The sequence below is a fragment of the Tachypleus tridentatus genome, chromosome 6 (genome assembly GCF_004210375.1).
Source record: "Tachypleus tridentatus isolate NWPU-2018 chromosome 6, ASM421037v1, whole genome shotgun sequence".
Taxonomy (NCBI): domain Eukaryota; kingdom Metazoa; phylum Arthropoda; class Merostomata; order Xiphosura; family Limulidae; genus Tachypleus; species Tachypleus tridentatus.
Window position 1 is genome coordinate 47,175,569 of NC_134830.1, and position 20,703 is coordinate 47,196,271.

Consider the following 20,703-nt stretch of genomic DNA (forward strand, 5'->3'; position numbering starts at 1 on the left):
TTTAAGTATAATTTCAAAACTGATGAAACAACATTTTTAATATAAATTTAAACCGCTTTATGACACAATGTTTTTTTCTGGTAAACATATCGTTTAACTTTCAAGAGTTCTGGCATTATTATTTTGTCTATTACACGTAGCAACAACAATTAATCACCTCACCTGTCCTGTAATACCCAGCTTCCTCACAAATATCTCGCTAAATTAATTCTTATGCGCAACTTACGTACGTTAAATTTATTAGACTATTAGAGTTTAATCTGTAATATATATTATTTATTCTAATGTTTTTAGATATATTTTATGTATGTATCTGTGTGGTTTAATTTGACATGTGGATGGGTATGTAAAATGGATCTATATTATCCTCCCTGCATTAACATAGTAATTTTCGAAAAAAAAACCACTAAAACCTTTACGTTGTTTACTGCTAGTATGCTAATCATAGATTACTGGTGCAATAATTACACACTCAAAAATTAATATTTTTGAAATGACATTCCACTTTAATTTATTATTGTTTTTAAACCAAATGAAATATCTTACACCAGTATAAAATGATATCTGTGTAGTAATGATGGCTTAGGTTATAATTCACTGCTGATCGAGGAGGAGGTAACGATATAGAGAAAAAAAAACGGTTTGGGTTTTCTATAGATCTTGAGGCAGATACAGATTCACTCGACTCCATGATGTTGGAAAATGGTTTGTGTGTAAATCCTACATTCACGCTATACGAGAACTATCTGCACTATCCATACCTAATTCAGCAGTGTAAAACTGGAGTAAAAGTAGCTAGTCATCACTCCCCACCGCCAACTCTTGAGATATTCTTTTACCACCGAATAGTGGAATTGATTGTCACTTTATAACGCCTCTACGGATGAAAGGAAAAGCATGTGTAGTGGGACGGGGATTCGAACCCGCGACCGTCAGATTGGAAGTCGAGCGCCCTAACCACCTGGCCGTGCCCGGGCTGAGGCTTATTCACTGTTGAATGCTGTAATGCAAAATATATGAACATCATGGTTAGATTTTGGATGGGAAAGATAAATTTCCCAGCAGCACTCACTCCATACTTTCCTTTAATCGAGGAAGTTTTTATCTGGGAATCTACAGTTTAGGGTTATTATGATTATCACTTAGAAGTGAATATTAAATGAACTTTTGTCGAAGTATTTGTTTGTTTGTTGGCCTGGAAAACCATCTTAGGTGTTCCAACACAGTGAATAATTTTGTTTATTATGATGATTAGTACAAAAAATTCCCATTCTAAGATAGTGATGAGCTGAAAGCTAGCTTGAAAAACCTATATTCTTTAGAAAAGTAACTTATTACCAGTAGCTGCACGAAGGATATGATGTTTGAATGCCTTCTTAGAACACAAAGCTCAATCCACCTGACCTGAAGTGTGGATACCAGAAGGTTGAGAGATATGGGAAAACGTAGATAAAATTATTTACTTTGTTATTTTAAACTGATGTGTTTTTGGCTATGTAATACTCCATGCATGTTTCAAAAGCTGACCAAACTAACTTTATAATGTAGTAAAACTGGAAAATGTGTAATGGAACTGAATGTACAACATCGGAAAATAGGAAAATACGTAATGGAAATGAATCTATAATATACTAAAATGGTCAAATATCTGATGAAACTGAATGTACAAAATAGCAAAATGGGAAATATATAATGGAACTGAATGCACAATACAGAAAAATTGGAAAATATTTAATTGAACTGAATGCACGACTCAGCAAAATTGGAAAATATATAAAGGAAGTAACTTTACAGCATAGCAAAGTGGGCAAATATGTAATGAAAGTAATGTTACAATACATTAAAATGGGAAAATACCCAATATAAATCTTTTCATGATGTTAGAAAACCACGTAGGTTCAAGAAGTCTTGATAGAAATCCTGTAACCTGAGTGCTTTCGGAGGGTGGACCGTTCTTTAGGAGCAAGCTGGGAGTGTTGGTTTAATCAAACGAGTGATATATACACTGCTGGCCAAAATCTTAAGGTCAATGGACATAAAGAAAAAATATACATTTTGTGTTGTTAGACTCAACCACTTATTTGAGTAGAGCTTCGAAAGATGAAAATAAGAAAAGGTGGGAACAACACCTTATGGAGGTCCACTAGAAGCTCACACTTGACATTATGCCTCCCCGTAGAGAACTAGGCCCATTGTGGCCAGTGCTTCCTGTTTTAGTGCACTGTGGTGTCCCTGCTGTTCCAAAGGCAAAGATAACAGGGAAACTTGGTAAAGTCCCCTTGGAGATCTTTCAGGAATGCCACCATTTTGAAGTCTCCAATAACCTCCCAGCCATACTCATCATACTTCAAGACTTCTAGCAAGGTCTTTACGCTGTTGTTTTCCTCTTTGAGGTGCATCGGAAGAAATTTGAATTTTAAAAATTATAAAATTTGTATAATATAAAATCTTACTATTCAAAGAAGCAAACCTTGTCCGTCTTACCTTCTAGAATTTTTTTGCATTGCTAGCAGGTAAAATGAGGTGCCCAGTGTTTGTTTTGATCCCCGACAGGCATGCCGAAATATTCCTTGCAGGCTTCACACATTTTGACAGTACTTTTTCGCTCTTGTCTTGATACATTGGTTACATACACAGCAGAATGCGTCTGGAGAATGCTTGCAGCTTTTTGATGCCATCTCTGATAAAATCAGATAGGTCTATGTGTTCACTTAGGCAGCTAGAACTAAACTGAAGAGGTGAGTGGTGAGCCCCTGTGTATGTATCACTATGGGAAATTCTAAAAATTCTACTCTTGAAAATCCTTGTAGGTTCTACAATATTCTTGAAAGTTCTTGAAAATTCTCTATCAGCTACTTTACACCGAATCTACCTGGAATATTCTAGAAAATGGTTGAATTTGAAAATTTCATTATCCAGCTCACAAAAGCAAAGTTTGAAGAGAGAAATAGATCTTCTCCATTAACTTTAGGCATAAGCATTGGGCAATAACACTTTCTGCCCAGGAACAATAAAAAGTAAAAATTTTGTTAGACAGTGTTATCAGTGCTATAAGTGTAGCCACCATTATTGCGGCCAATTTTGACTTCATTACTTTAAGTCGCACGCTCAGTCCTTTTTGTGATCTCACCTTTTTCTTACACCTAATGTATTTGTGATTAGATTTAATGTAAATGGGATTGTGAATATGGCAGGTTGCTTTTACCAGTGGTCAAAACTGCTTTATCGGCAGGAAATCTATCCTCATTTATGGGTTTGAAGCATTGATACAGAAGCCGTATACATATGTACATCCGGATAAAAAGTGTGAAATCATGTGCTTTTACATAAAATGTTTTCACACCTCCACAGTAGAATTATGAATTATTAAGTTGTTATATTTTTGAAAACCATACTTTATACAAGTAAGCTTAATTGTATATGTATATATTTTGAAGAATTTCTCTCTTATGAAATTATGTTTATAAAAGTGCAGTGTGATCATAAAAAAGATTTTAATTTAAATTATTTTGTTAACAGTAGTTTTCATTTTTATTTCGCATATTACATACCATTCTGTTTTTAAATCAAAGGAGTTTTTACATATTTAGTTTTTAAAGGCTGATTCATATACACACAGGGCCTGGCATGGTCAGGTAGGTTAAGGCGTTCGACTGGTAATCTGCGGGTTCGGATCCCGGTCGCACCAAACATGCTCACTCTTTCAGCCGTGGGGCGTTATAGTGTAATGGCCAATCCCACTATTCGTTGGTAAAAGAGTAGCCTAAAAGCTGGCACTTTGTGGTGATGACTAGCTGCTTTTCCTCTAGTCTTACACTGCTAAATTAGGGACGGCTAGCGCATATAGCCCCCGTGAAGCTTTGCGTCAAATTCAAAAAACAAACAAATATATACACACAAATATGCTATGAATATATATATATACGTATATATATATAAAGAGAGAGAGAGAGATTTTGTGAATGTTTGAAAATTTTAGCTACTCTTGATGACGAGAAACCCACTTGAAATAAAAAAGTATTATCAAGACCACTGGTATGGGTATTAGATCTTTAATAGAATAAAGTACAAAACAACGTTTCGACCTTCTAAAGATTACTTAACAAGGTCGAAACGTTTTCCTGTACTTTATTCTACTTAAAGTTTTAATACCCATGTCAGCCGTCTTGAGAATACATTTTTAGATACTTTATTTATTGTTAATAATCTATATGCTAACAGAGGACGTGCTAATTGCATTCAGCACTGCGGTACCCGGATGTGTTATCATGCATTCAACCTATCTGCAATGAGTCATTAGGCGGCGTAGACGTGAGTTATGATGTGAGGTGGTGATGTGGTCTGTATAAGTATATATGCATACGACTCTGAGTTGTATGAGTGTGAGCAAGTTCTACTAAGCAAATTTTAAAATTTATTGAATAGTAAGTCTTTCGAAAATGTCGGAATCGGGAGGCGAAGGAGGAAGCCCACAACAACCACCGGTACCTCAAGCTGTTACAGTTGTGGAATTACCTGTTTTAGTGAAATACATAAAGAGAGTTGTTCCAGTGTTGCTAGAAGACGATGACATCATTCATCCTGCCCTTGAAACAAGTCTCACAGAAAAAATAAATCAAGAATGCATGAAAAAATTTATAGCTGATCCCCAAGTTAGAGCTTTATTTATACAGAGAAGTTCCAGTAAAGGTAATTTTCGTCAAATGTTTAATTATTATTTCTTCATGAAACAAGGTTTTATTTTTACCACATCGTGTTGCTTAGAAGATTATTTGACCAACCTTTTGAAATTGAAAGGAGCTTTTACATAGTCCAGTAGATAGACACACAAGTCTCGCCTTTAATCATTAATATTTAAACACCGGAAGTGGAGAATCGGAATCATACAAATAGCATGAAATTACTTGATGGATTTTGTTATTGAGCGTGATGTAAAGTTTGTAGATTGTAAGATATTGAAAGGATGTTTTGACACCCAACCTTCCTTAAATTAATCGTAAGGCCAGTCCTGATCTCTTAAATATCTATTAACTCGTGTTCTGCAGATTTACCATAACATTGGAGAAATAAAACGGTTAAATGGAGAGTTATGGGTTTCTAAATGTTAAAGCATAAATACATGATCTCTTGGCTTTCTGGCACTTCCTTTAGCATCAAACACAAATAAGTCTGATGCATCAATGCATTATTATAATTTGTAAGAAACTTCATAATTAATGTTTTTATATGATTAACATAAATTTTATATGAATATATTCCTTTTCCAGACTCACTATAGTAAGGAATTGTGAAATATTCTTCTGTTAAATTGTAAATAAATTTAATAAATATTATTCTACATGAAATTTGCTAAAAATAATTGTAGAGTTCAGTATATTCATGTAGACCTAATAAAGTTTCCCAATTGATAATTTCAAGTTTGCTCTTTAGACCATCAGCTAATCATACCTGGTTAAAATAAAGCTCTCCCAATCTAATGGTGGAACACCTCATTTGTGGAAAGAAAATGTCTGAAAAATATGCCTGCTGAATCTAAGCTTTTGAAGTATAAACTGATCACACCTGATACTCGGGTGCATGTGTTTAATTGTTCATTCTACATTTTCAGAAGATGCTTACTACCAGATTATTTGTGATTTTTAATTTTACCACCTGAAATGAGGCATTTTTTCCAGAGAAAAGAGAACCTGAACTTTCTAAAATCTGTCCCTACATTTGTGTAATGCTTAAGCTGGATACTATTCGTGTGATGATTAAATTTCACACACATTTAATGTGAATGTGGTTATTATAAGGTTAACCTTTTCTTGAACTTGAATATGTTGATGATACTTTGTGTTGTGGGACCAATTGTGGTCCATGGTACTATACCATATGTTATTAATTTTTAAAATTTATATCTTTCAGTCCATGTATGATTATAAACACTTGATTGGTCTCCTAATTTTCTTAATGGTAATAAAGAAATAACTCCAGAGTTATTTCATCAGAACTAAAGACTAGCAAAGGGTTCAAACTTTTATCAGCAATCATGCCATTAACCTTTTATTTTTTTGCTGTAACTTCAGTGCCTCTGGTAAATCTTTTTCAAGTCTTAGTTTACCGAGTGTCATTTTGTACATTTTATTTTCACATTTTAGCATAGTTACCATGACTGTTAAGGTTCTTTTGAAATAAATTACAGAATTAATCCTTCCCACTGTATCATTAATGATATGTATAGATATTCCTGCTTTACAGAGCTACACAATTTGTATATTGAACAAGAACAGCTCCAAAATAGGTATCTAAGATGTCATCAGTCAAGTTTTCACAGATTTTATCATCAGACCCAAAATAATGAAATGCATTTGGTCTTGTCTAGTTCTTCATTGGAAATTTTTGGAAGTAAAGAATTCTTAAGTCAATGTTTTTTTTTTTCATAACAAAAATCACACTTTTAATAGAATATGAATACTTGAAAGGTGTGAAGCGAAACTTAGACTTTAACAGTATATTTAGTTAGCATTATTCCTAAATAATAATAATAAATGTTGAAGATGATAGTATATTGTATATTCTTGAGGAAAATAGTTTGGTAAATGACCTCAAGCTTATTAGTTTCAGTCCAGTAGAACCCACATTTCATCATGATGATAAGAAACCCATTTGAAGTAAAAATGTATCTCAAGGTGGCTAAGAAGGTCGAAACATTGTTCTCTATTTTAATAAAAGTTTTAATACCTGTACCATCAATCTGAGATACAACAGTTCATCATCTAAGCAAATACATACAATGTGTTTAAATGGCAACCAGACTTAATCAGAGTAATTGTTAGAAAGTTGAAATAATTTAAATTTTATTTAATTTCAAAGTTGGTAGATAATTCCCTGGCCTGGCATGGCCAGGTGGGTTAAGGTGTTCGAATCGTAATCTGAGGGCCACGGGTTCAAATCCCTGTAACACCAAACATGCTCGCTCTTTCAGTTGTAAGGGCATTATAATGTGACAGTCAATCCAACAATTTGTTGGTAAAAGAGTAGCCAAATAATCAGTGGTGGGTTGTGATAACTAGCTACCTTCCCTCTATTCTTGCACTGCTAAATTAAGGACAGCTAATGCAGATAGCTCTTGAGTAGCTTTGCGTGAAATTTAAAACAAACCAGAAACAAACAAACTTAGTATATTAACATTGGTATTGTTTTTGAAACAACTTCAACTACTTTTTATTGGTGATAGACATGCATTTAATAAGTGTTATAAGTCTACCATAATGTGTTTCTAACCATTGGTAATTTGCAGGTTTTCTTAATTCCAGTTGTATGACTGATTATGGTGCTATCAAAACATAAAGTTTTGTTAATTCAAACTTGTTTCAAATTACAAGGGCTGCATCAGTAGCTTGTTCTGTAAAAGTTTATGTGCATATGATTTCAGATGTTTTGGTCACTATACAGTACTACTAGTAAATAAACCTGCAGAAACCTGGATTTTTCACTATGCAGGAATGAAACTTTTTAAAGGGTTTCCTGTTAGGAGAGTAATAATACAACAATGAACAAGCCAAGTAGGCTTATTACATTGGTGATTTGCTGTGATTGACAGCTTGATGTATTGTCATAAAACCAGAATGTTTTGTGTCCCAAGAACATTCAGGACACCGGGAAAAATTTTTCTGGTAAAATTGGGATGTTTCTTCACCCTGTATGTGTATTTAACAATAGCATAATGCTTAGGGACAATATGAGACATATTTGTCAGTTTAGGCTGTTCCATTCTTAAACTTAAACTATTAAACAAAATAAATAAAACTTTAAAGTGAGCCCTTATCACTCATTGGTTAAGTTTTATTTTACTAAAATTATTTAAATTTTGTGTCTCCACAACATCTGAAAGCAACTCATTCAAAAGGCCAATTACAGTCTTAGAAAACTCAGCTGAAGATGACTCCTCTGCCAAATTTATATTTGCATCCTTTAGTCCTGTCATTCTTGCTGTTAAATATGAAAAAATATGATGAATTAATACTACCAATTCCATTAACTTAAACTCCTCAGTGAGATCCACTCTAACTATTCTTATTTCAAGAAAAAACAATGAAAGATTTCTCTCCTTGTATGACAACCCATTTATTTTAGGCAGCATTTTGAATTTTTTTCCAATGATTCATTGTTCTTTCTCTGAAGTAAGGAGCCCAAGACTGAGCACAACACTCCAAATGTGGTCTGACCAATGACCTATACAATAAAATTATAATCTCTTATACAACTTAAAATCCTATTTGTCATTCCACTAGCCACAGCACACTGCTAGGATGGCTTAAGAGACTGTCAACCATTACACCAATATCCCTTTCTGGTGTGACCTTTATGGTAATTCTCATTCAAGTTATTCCAATTATGATAATCCATATGCATTATATTGAATTTATTATAAATAAAATCCATCTGCCATTTATTTGCTAATCTCAGCAGAATCCTCACAGCTAGCAACACTTGAGACATTAAATCAGTAAATTTAAGTAATTCATTGACCATTTCTTTATCAATGTCAGTGATGTAAATTGGAAAGAGCAAAAGCCCTAAGACTTAGCCCTGATGTACCCCACTTTTGACATTAATTCAGTTTGATTGAACTCTATTTATGACACATTTGCTTTCTTCCATCCAGCCAGCCACTCTTTTATCCAATTAGCTAACTTATTCTCCACATCCATAAATATAATTTTTACTTTGCAAGCCTTTTATGTGGCAATTTATCAGATGGTTTCTGAAAATCCAGATACATCAAACAATACCTTTACCCTCATGTACATAACAAGTAACCTTTTGAAAGAATGTCAAAAGATTTGTAAGTCAATATTTTGTATTAGTGAAACTATGTTAACTATCCAGTATAATTCAAAACTTTGATAAAAGATGCTTTTCAGCCATTTAACAGACTTTCTAAAACATTTATAACAACTTGTATGACTAATAGGCCTACAATTAGTTGGACAATTTTTTTCACATAACTTGGAAAGAGGAGTTACATCAGCTAACTTCCAATCCTTTGGTACTTGTCTACTGTTCAGTCTTTAATCTTTTTCAGAACCCTTGGGTCACGTCTCTCTCTACTTTGTTCATGTGTGCAGAGGAATTTTGTGTTGCTTTGTAACAGATATATTTATTGGATCACCTATTGTTCAGCATGTATACTCTTATTGCTATAGAAAAGCCACTTTCACCTAAATATACAACCATAATCATTCATGTAACATACTAACATCCTGAGTATCAAGGGAAGGTATTCATGTTGATTTCTGTTGTGTTGTATTTCATTAGACAATTTTATAGAACTTCTTTGTAGAATTTTTTCCTGTTGCATAAGTGTGAATAATTGACCTATAATTGCCATGGCAACTCTTATCTCCTGCCAGCTGTCTGTTGACTTAAAATGTAAGGAGAAAGAGCCTTACTAGTAATGTCTGCTTCTTAACTAACACAACCACAGACTTAGATGATGTAAGTATTTCACTGAAAAGATTTTCTTGTATTAATAAAATAGACACTGATCACCAGCCCATTAAAAATAACAGTATTTTTAAAATCCTCTATTCTGTGTGAAAAAAATGAAGTATTAAAGAAAGTAAAGCATTTTCAGGTTTGTAAAAGTTTGCTAATATCTGAAAATTACTAATGATGAGAGTAGTGTGGTCTGTGTTAATATATTGAGATGAAACATGAAAGTCAAAGTTGTTCAGCAAAAATGAAATGGTTTTGCCAGCAAGTGTTTAATAAAATCTCTTAATGTCAAATGGATTGATATTTTAACAACTGAATTAATACTTCAAAAAGAAATGAGTGTTTTCATTTAAATCTTAGTGTAATATCTAACATTTTATTTTGAGACAAACAATAAGTTAAATGGTTTGAAACTATCTTTGCCATATTTTCTCTGATACCAACCATATAGAAATTTGTACCTCATCCGGTACATTTAGAATAAGTAACAGAATATCAAAGTAAGTCTTGTTAGAAATAAAGTATACAAAAAGGGAAAGATGTCTCTTCAAGGGAACTTTTATACATCATATTAGCAGTGTTACTAATGCATAGAAAGACGTTGAGAAATTGGTCCGATTTACAAAAGAGTGGAGGCTTTCATTTTTGTCTTGAAATGTAGGGAGATATTAAGTCTTTATCCTAAGGATTTGTTAAGTTTTTAACTGTACTGTGCTTCGAGAAATGCCCACTGATGAGACAGCATTAAGTATATAGACTTGCAGTGCTGAATGTGGGTGTTGTCCCCTTGGTGGACACAGCAGATATCCCAATATGGTTTTGCTGTAACATTATGAGAAATTAAAGTATATTCTTCCTTAATACATACTGAATCAGTGGCTGTTTTTGTATTCATGCTTTACTAAAGTAAAATCAAAGGTAAATATTTAGATTATTTGGAACACCATGCCTGTAATCTTTGAGTAATTATAGTAATGTTTGGATGTTCTATTTTTATTTACTTTTAAATGAGGTAATTCATATATATTTTAATTAAAAGTGTTGATAATGTATCAGTGAATCATATTCAAAAGTACAGGGAAAGAACATGTATATATGTATCATCAGTATAAACAGTTAATGACATCTCTATAGTTTTACTGTGTTTATAAACATTGAATGTGCTTTGTAGATGAAGAAGAGGTTGGAGAAGCTGGTGGGGAAGGTGAGGAAGAAAAGGAAAACATCATTTACCTCATTTCAGATGAAGTTCATTTTACTAATCCAAAATTCAATAGGTAACAACAGATATTTCAGATGAATACTTTAAAAACTTATTCATACTTTAGTTGTCAAAAATTGAGTATAAAAATGATAGGAGCTTGAAAAATAGATTAAGATAAATGTGCACTAAGTTTTAATGTATATCCTGTAATGTAGTCACTATACCATAAAATACTAAGTTTTTGGAATTTGCTGATTTATTTACTTTTAGTGATATATACCAACGTACATTAATTTTTGGAGAATTTAGGGAAAAACAAATATAGTTTGGTGTAACAGTTGAAAAAAATGTATTTTATTGTAACAGTCTACTTACTTTCTTAGCATCGTCATTATCAAGAAAACACCTGTTATTGAAGCAGACAAAAGAATAGCATCACAGTTACGTGTTATGAATCTGAATGATAGTTCTCCTTATGAAACTCTGCACTCCTATGTAAGCAGTGCTGTAGCACCTTATTTCAAATCTTATGTGAGAGAAACTGGTAGGGCAGAGAGGTGAGTTTTATACTATAAACTGTAGCATAGAATGTCCTAGTATGATTGAAGTTCACTTTCATGTCAAATTGAGTTGCATTTGTTTCTCTGTATTGTAAAAAAATTGTTTCAAAGACCTATAAGAGAATTTTTGTTTTTGCAGTAGAAGTTGCTTTAACATAAAATTTTATATTTGTTTGATATATTTTTATACAAATTCAGAGATGGAGATAAGATGGCTCCTACTGTGGAGAAAAAGATTGCGGAACTAGAAATGGGTTTGCTTCATCTTCAGCAAAACATTGATATCCCAGAAATCACTCTTCCTGTCCATCCTGTGGTTGCTGCAACAATAAAAAGATGCACTGATGAAGGTCGTAAAGCAACTGTTAATGACTTTGGTGACAAAGTAGAAGATTCAACATTCTTGAATCAGCTGCAAAATGGAGTGAACCGATGGATCCGGGAAATACAGAAGGTAAATAATTACGTGTGAATACTGCAATTTTCTCTTAATGCTATTTGTACATGTAACATTGAAGTAGTTTTAAAAGATAATTTTTTGCAAAGGTGTAGTACAGCAATAAAAATTACATGTGAAAGTAAATTTAAGGGAAGTGAATTTTAAAGTTTTTTGGTGTTTTTTATTGGAGGAAATGTTGAAGTACAACTGTTGAATAGAAATTTATATAAATTTAATGAAGTTATCTCTAATATCTGAAAGAAGTAATTTTATTTACACAAATTAAATATGAAAAATTTCATTTTTTGTGATATTGTAAATCTTCTAGAACATGCTAAAACTGTGAATATAAAATTTCAGTGACGTTAATGGATTCTAAAATATGCTACAATTTTAAGATGGTATTTTGTGTTGTAAAAAAATATAACCATTCTTTGCCCTTAGATTGACTAGCTTGTTCAAATGCTTGTATCTTTAGTATTTTACAGTTTGAACAATTTGAAACTTACTGTGTGAGAGTGGACTGGAAACTGTATCCCAGTCCATTAATGGTTTATATTTTCTGAATAAAAATCCAGTAGATGCTGAAATTCCACTACCAGAAGTTAAAGTTTACAGATTTTTGCTTGGCTTCTTAAACTTAGAACTCAAAATACATAGATGTTTGTAAGTTATTCATCTGTATTGAAGTTTTGTTGTTGTTGTAACCAAGAACCTACCTCTGAAAAACAAAACATTGTTCTTTATTTGTGACCTTGCAAATTAAAATTTAAGTGCTCAGTCTTGTAGACATATACATTTGAACCTCAAAACATGTTAAAAGTGGATGTTTTGTGTGTATATATTAAACTGGTTTAGAAAAATAAAACTTTTTTTGGTGCTAAACTATGTATGTAAGATAGGCCTAATGATACTTGTAACTACGTATTGTATGTTATATTAATATGAACATTCGGTTTATAACTAGTAAATATTTTACACTGTAAATATATGGCAACTTTGCTATGACAAATGAGTGTATTAAAATGTGGAAGGTAGAAGAGTAGTGAACATTATATACTACAATTGCAGGTTACCAAACTTGATAGAGATCCCTCATCAGGTACTGCATTGCAGGAAATAAGTTTCTGGTTGAATCTAGAAAGGGCCTTGCTGCGTATTCAAGAAAAACGAGAGAGTATCGAAGTGGCATTAACTCTGGATATTTTGAAGAAGGGAAAACGGTTTCATGCAACTGTCAGTTTTGATACAGATACAGGTATCATCCATTGTTTTACATACACACATGTTTATTTGGTTGTTCATTGTGGATTTATACATACTCTGGAATGAGTCAAAATTAAGTCCACGAGTGTAGTAGTCATTTGTGTGTTACCTCTGTAGTTTGTAGTTACATTTATAGATCCAGAATGATGTAGATAATGTACAGAAAATAGTTTTTATAGTTGTTAAATGATGTTCTCTCTTCACAAATTACTGGTGAGTTTGTTAATGTTTAGATAAACATTAATGCCATGTGTTTTTAAATTTATCAGTTTTTATACCAACATGAATGTACTAGTTGTATGTTAGAATCATATAAAATATTATTGGTTTTTTATTTTAAAATTGTTTTATCATATTATTCTTGTCTTAACCTTTCCTGGTATTTTTATTGTAATTTTTTTACACTAGAAACTAGTATTGCAATCTTTTCAAGAAAGTTTTAAAATTTTAACATACTTGTCAGTGACTTTAATGAATCAGAAGCTACTCGTATCTTGGACACTAGTAGTTAAAGTTAATTTTTAGAAGGTTTTCTTTTTTTCAGTATGGTAGTTATTGTACGTTATTGAGTTTCTTCTTTGAGATGTAACCAAAAGAAGAGAGAGACAATTATAATTTTTAAAACAAGTCATTTGAAGTGTTATACATTATTAATATTTTAAGACTTGCATACTCTTTTTTTTCTATTGTTATATGATTGCAGGATTTTGATCTGGTTAACTGCCATGCAGCATCCACTTTGGAAGCATTGCTATAGTGTTTTAATGTGTAGCACTGTTAACCTATATCAAAGAAAAAATAAGTAGTTGCCTTATAAATGAATGTAACCACTTTAGTATGGAAGCTGAGACCCATCTGGACTTTTCAGGTGGGTCTCTTAATCTTGGGTAGACCTAGGTGATCCTGGATCCCATTGAAAATAAACTTGACCAGAGTTTGGTGGTGACTCTTGCTCTTCATGCAACATAGTTTTTATTGTTTATTTTTAACTATTTCATGCTAGTTATTGGTTTTGGCTTTGAATTATACTGGCCTTACAAAGGTAGAATATATTTTATAGATATGTATAGAAAAGTATTCTGATAACATGTTAAATTTGTTCAGTTGGCACTTATTATTATGATGAAGCTTTTATATTAAATTGCGTAATTCTCCAGATCTTTTACTTAATACAGAACCACTGTAAAAGCTTCTGTAAATAGTTTTATTAATTATCACTTTGGATAGATGCTGTGTATTAAGAAAAAAATCAATTTCTCCTTAGGCCTAAAGCAAGCTTTAGCAACAGTCAATGATTACAATCCTCTCATGAAAGACTTTCCCCTGAATGATTTATTGGCAGCGACAGAACTTGACAAAATACGTATAGCTCTTCAAGGCATCTTCGCTCACCTGAGGAAGATCCGAAACACCAAATATCCTATCCAACGAGCACTACGACTAGTGGAAGCAATTTCTAGAGACTTAATGGCCCAACTGCTGAAGGTATTATTATACAGTGCTATTACTTCTAAAAACCTATAAACATTAAAATAATTTTATAAACTTCAATTTGTGGAAAAAATAAATTTCAGTTCTTATATGTTAAAGTAATGATATAAAAATAATTGCAATTTTATTATTCATGAATAACTTTTTAATGCAACAAGGTTGTTTTGTTTGTTTTGTACTGTATAATTATTTTATTATCATTATAAAATTGTCAATCCTGAAATTATTCTCCAAAAGGATGATGTATTGGTAATCTTTTGTTAATACTTTAGTGTAACTTGCTGATTTTACATTTAATTACTATTATGGTGGCTTTGTTAGAAATGTTCTCTATTTGCTTAAATGTAAAGAAAAAATAAACTAGTGTTTTAAAAGCTGTTTCTTAGCATATTTTCAGTTTCTTTGTTACTGAGAAAATGTTACACTAAAAGTCATTTCAAAAAGACTATTTTCAGATTTGTAGGATTTTGTAATAGTTTATTATATTTGTCATCTGAAAACTTCAGTGTTTTATTTTGTTAGTGACGTTATGTGGTTTTATAACTTCAGTACTAACAGTATTAATAATATAGTTTTTCTCTACTTTTAAAGATGAAATTGTTGTTTCTGTAGGTTCTAGGAACAAGGAGATTGATGCACATACCATTTGAAGAATTTGAAAAGGTATTAGTTTATTTTTTATGCAGAAATTTTATAGCTGTTATTACTGATTTGTCAGTAGAATATTAAATAATCTTGATTATTTGCAAAAATATTAGATTCCTGTTAGATGGCTTATTGTTTGAATTATAAATTTTTAGAATTTTTTAAACTTTTGAAATAATTATGTATGTGTATTGAAATGTTACTAATACTTTTTATTTTTACAAAATATTTTTGATACCTCATGTTCTTTACAAATAGTTGATTAATGCTCCTAATTGAGTGAAAAACTTATTCTACTCCTTTTTACATTTTATTTGTTGTTCTTTCACTGGTATTTCTCTAGTTTTAAGGCACAATATAATTGTATAGTAAAACTTTGAAAATTCTATAATGAAGTTTTTTACACCAATGATAAGTTATGGAATTTGTTATTGCTAGTTTACTTAATTTTTTTTTTTTTTGGACATGAAACATTAAGGTGATGACTGCTTGTTTTGATGTATTTACCACCTGGGATGATGAATACGATAAGCTTCAAGGACTCTTGCGTGACATCATCAAAAAGAAAAGAGATGAGCATCTTAAGATGGTGTGGAGAGTGAGCCCGGCACATAAAAGGTTGCAAGCTCGTATGGAGCAAATGAGAAAGTAAGGAATTGGAAAACAATTGACTTATTAGATTTGTGTAAACAAGTTCAGTTAATAATGATCGGGTGTTAAGTACAGGTAATGTACTCAACTTAGATTTTATGCATATATTTGTATTAAATAGATTAACATAGTTACCATCATCAGGACTGATATCTACAGTGTCAGCTTACAATATATTCAACTACAACGTATTCATTGCACCTCAATTTGTTCTAAGCTAATAGTAGATATTAGCCCTGATGATGGTTATTGTATTTCCAAAACTAGTCAGTTGTAAGTACTAATAAATATTTTACCTTGCATTGTGCTAAAAAATGTTGGTTTTTTAACTTTTGCTAAAAACATTTTGAGGCCCGATCTGTTGTGTACCTAAGCAGTAATTTAGTAATATATTAATTGTTTCAAAGTATTTACAAGACATCCTAAAATGTTCTACTTTTAGCTAAATACATAAAGCATATATTTTTTTTGTGCATCTCTGCTATCTTGCATTGAAGTTTATAGTGCTTGAGTTCTCTATTATTAAACTTTTAAATCTTTAGGTTCCGGCGTCAGCATGAGCAGTTAAGGACTGTCATTGTAAGAGTGTTGCGGCCAAATATCTCTCAACGCCCACCTCAACCTGTCAGTACTCCAAATGAAGATAAAGTAGAACAAAAGTGTGAACCTGCTGCTCTTGACACTGCTGATGTCAATGCTATAGAGGTTAATATTCTGTTTGGTTATTCATGTACTATATTTAGTTATATGAAGTAATTCAGTAATAAAGGCATTCCACTAATGAAGTTCAACTTCTGGATTCATATGCATATGATGTTTCACTTATTGTTAAATCCATTACTTTTATATTTTTATTGCTTAAAACCAGTTACTTAAATGCAGGTTTTAATCCCCTTAAATGAACATCTGTATTATCTCTATAAACTCCTTCATTTTGCAACTGAAACTCTTATCAGAAATAACTGCTACAATGTTTCAGCTACAATTTTTATTATGGATGCAGATTATTCACATATTGAAACTGGATCTTTTGTTGTGTGTATGGAAGGTGTTTCTGTGTTGTAACTGGAGCTTTTGTTACACAAATTACGTCTGAAATTTTTCATAAACATGAAAGGCCTACATGCTAAAATTTATAATTCTCATGTGTAGGAAATGCTTGCACAGTAGACTAAATTTCTAAAGAAGTGATGGAACTCTTGCTTGAAGGATACTGAAAAAATATATCTGAAACATGTATCTCAGAATGGCTGGTCTGGGTATTAATACTTTTATCGAGAATGTATCTGAAAAACTTTGGGTGTAATACCCATACCAGCTGTTTTGAGATACAAATGTTTAACTTAATCGTAAGGTATTTCAGAGAAGGATTTGGTTTTCATAAGCTTGTAGAATGATAGAAACTGCATAGCCAAAGTGAAAATAGTTTTTTTTTTAATCTTTGTATATTTTACTATGAATTGGATTTTGCCATTAACTTATTTATATGCAGGAAGTAAACTTGGCATATGAAAATGTGAAAGAAGTAGATGGGTTGGACATATCTAAAGAAGGAACAGAAGCTTGGGAAGCTGCAATCAAACGGTAATGTCATGATACAGTATTTTATTAAAGTAGATAAATCTTTTCATCTTTTATTTCAAGATTTAATTTTTAGGTAATAGAAGTACAGACAATTGTAAATTTTTCAGTGCTATAGTAAGTGTCACTTCAGTTGGTGTAAATTTAATATACACTGTAGCATATATATTTTCTTAAAACAATTTTTATGTTTATGGATATATTGAGTTCTCACATAGTTGGGAAAAAAACACCATTAGTTAATATTTATGAAATTTTCAGATACGAAGAGCGTATTGACCGTGTTGAGACAAGAATCACAGCCCGTCTTCGTGACCAACTGGGAACTGCAAAGAATGCTAATGAAATGTTTAGAATATTTTCTCGTTTCAATGCTTTGTTTGTTCGTCCTCACATCCGGGGAGCCATCAGAGAATATCAGACACAATTAATCCAAAGAGTGAAAGATGACATTGAAGCACTCCATGAGAAATTTAAAGTTCAGTATCCACAGAGTAAGGCTTGTCGGATGAGTAAAGTTAGAGACCTTCCTCCAGTAGCTGGCTCTATTGTATGGGCCAAACAGGTATGTTTGTAATGTTCAGAAATACACTTGGAGTAAATCTATAGTAGATATAAATGACATGGATGTTAAAAAAAAATTATTTTAAAGCACAAAACAATGTTTTGACCTTCTTAGGTTATCATCAGGTCATCTTAACCATTATTTAACTTAGCTTGAAGAAATGTGATGATTAAATATTATTGTATCCTGTTATTTCTTTCATCAACTATTTCAAAGGTGATGTTGCAATGATGACTTTAACAAAAGCATTCCCAGTTTGTTCACAGTTACTAGCAGTTCCTGGTAGAATCTAACTTTTCTAGACAGGTTTCTAAGTGAAGATTGAGTAATACTTTATTAACTTTAGAATATGGCAATATGGCAAAATATATACAGTTATAAATCTTGATGATGTCATTGAGAAAATATAGGAAATATAGTTGTTGAAGAACTATAGAAGCTTTACAATGATGTTAAACATAAAAGTAATGTTTTTCTCTCCTCTCAAAGTATTTTAATTGTTCATTAACATAAGCCATAACTGAGATGTAGAACACTGGTTTACTTTGACTTCTAGCTCAGTTTGTATATATGTTTAAAGATAGTAGAATTGTACAATAAGAATACATGTTGCAGAATGTTTTACTAGCAGTTGTTTGCAGATAAATTGGAAACATACTACTTTTCTTTTGCCATGTTGTTGTCAGCAAAGACATCAATGAAATGAAATTTATTTGGCTGGACATATGATATATAGACTGTTTATAGAATCTAGTATCTCAACACACACTATTTAAAATAGTTTTTCTGTACAAAGCTTGTACAGGTGGATATTAATTTCCAAACGTTTTCTGAAGGATACAGTTATTGTAAGAGATAATATCTTCACTTTAACATGACAGATGTGTGCTTATAATTAAATAACACTGTACTAAATTTTACTTTGGTTAGATTTAAGAGTTTTTATTTGCAGTTGGAATTTGCAATTTTTGTTGTATTATTAAAGAATCTTTCAAAATTAAGATGTCACTCTTAACATAGTTTACATCTTTCAGTTAGTTGAGTATTTTACTTAGTTTTTGTATGGTTTAAATCTAAAATACTATAGCTAGTTCAGATACAATTTTGTTTTTATAACTTGACATCAGAAACTAAATATAGTAATTTCACAAGTATTGTTTTCCTCAGTATTTAAAAAGTGCCAGTTAAAGCAATAATGTTGTGTATCCATATAAGCAAAAAATTTTAATAAAATTGTTACCATGCATACCTTATTCAGTGCTTGTGTGCTAAATGATGTTTATCTATTGCATGCTTGGAAGTCAAATGCAAACTAGGATACTTCTACAAATTTCTCGCAGTGATTGTATACTATTATATTAGAGCACGCACATTGAATACTTACTATCTTGAACTGGTAAGAGATTGTCTTTGTTCAGAAATAATCCTAAGTTGTGATGTGAACAATGTAAGGAATATGTTCTAGATACTTCGACTAAACAAAAGGGGCAGAAATTAACAAATTTGTGATGACTTTTTTTCTTGACAAAAACAAAACTTAAACATCTCAACATTACATATCCTTTAACTGAAAGTTAAAATAATCCAAACAGTAGTATAAAAAATAGCATTCAAGCTAACAAAGTAAATGTTCATTAGTCTTAAAAATTGTCATGCCTGACTAATTAATTTTATAATTTCTTTATGATTATTCATTTGCATGTTTGAAATTGAAGTGTAAATGTGTCCTTGTTTAACCTTCTACAAGCTTTTATATCAAGGATATGTTTGAAATATCAGAACTTGGCAAGACTGAGCTTGTGGTAGCCAAGGCTTCTTCTGTGAATTGATATTTGTATACAGTGCAAGAAACTTAACTGCTATGGTGTAAAAATCACCACAAGCTTGCAGAACAAGGGTCAGTTATAGGCATAATGGATCATGCTTGTCATTTTTTAAATTTAATTTCCATAATAGTTATATGCTGATTGTACACAACACAGAATCTACAGTTATTCTGTTTCCGCCTGTTAAACCTCAAACTTGATCTTGCGTTTAGATTGATCGACAGCTGTCAGTATACATGAAGAGAGTAGAGGATGTGCTGGGTAAAGGCTGGGAAAACCATGTAGAAGGACAGAAATTGAAAGCTGATGCTGATAGTTTTCGATCAAAGCTCAACACGCAGGGAATCTTCGATGAGTGGTCAAGAATGGTAAGGAAAAAGTAAAGGTCTTTTTATTTCTCACTTGTGACTGTTATACAGGTAAATAGAAGTTTGGTGTTAACAAGGTTTTAAAATTAAGTCTTAGGTGATATTACTATAAAATGAAAGTTGAACAATGTCTTTTTCACTTATGTACTTTCATCCTAATGTATAACATTCTACAATTCTTTCTAATATTTTGAAAAGTGAACCATGTATATATATATTAATTTGCTTTCATCACTGCCTATTTTAAAAACTAATTTAAAAAAATATTACCTCTAATAATGTCATTATTATTATTATTATTATAAAAGTTGCTTAAGAGCTGAGGAAAACAAGCATTTTTTAAAACTTGTTTGAATTATGCAGCAAAATACTTCTATACATTTATGTATAAAAAAAATCAAACTTGTACATGTTTATACTGTTCAGTGCTGTAGATGAAATAACTCATCCAAGCCAATCAGTAACACAGCGCCATGGACAAGTTAATTCGTTCTCAATAATACCTAACTTCAATGCTAGATGTCAGCACCATGCATGCATTTGACCTACTTGCATATTGTTTCACTTTCGATCCAAAATGATGTCATGAAAATGACACCTGTGGTGGTAGCTTTGTGCTTGATT

At 31.6% G+C, this 20,703-nt stretch overlaps 1 protein-coding gene across 1 annotated transcript in view; it reads left to right on the plus strand.

The window, feature by feature from the left end:
* The first annotated feature begins 4,303 nt into the window (after positions 1 to 4,303).
* Dhc64C (dynein heavy chain, cytoplasmic) overlaps positions 4,304 to 20,703 on the plus strand; it is a 119,991-nt gene continuing 103,591 nt past the window's right edge. Inside the window, 12 exon segments of the mRNA XM_076504488.1 lie at positions 4,304 to 4,689; positions 10,655 to 10,760; positions 11,071 to 11,244; positions 11,446 to 11,701; positions 12,758 to 12,944; positions 14,217 to 14,437; positions 15,056 to 15,106; positions 15,567 to 15,736; positions 16,282 to 16,444; positions 17,232 to 17,323; positions 17,582 to 17,885; positions 19,924 to 20,079. Of these exon segments, the coding sequence (XP_076360603.1) occupies positions 4,440 to 4,689; positions 10,655 to 10,760; positions 11,071 to 11,244; positions 11,446 to 11,701; positions 12,758 to 12,944; positions 14,217 to 14,437; positions 15,056 to 15,106; positions 15,567 to 15,736; positions 16,282 to 16,444; positions 17,232 to 17,323; positions 17,582 to 17,885; positions 19,924 to 20,079 (2,130 nt within the window). The 5' untranslated portion in view covers positions 4,304 to 4,439.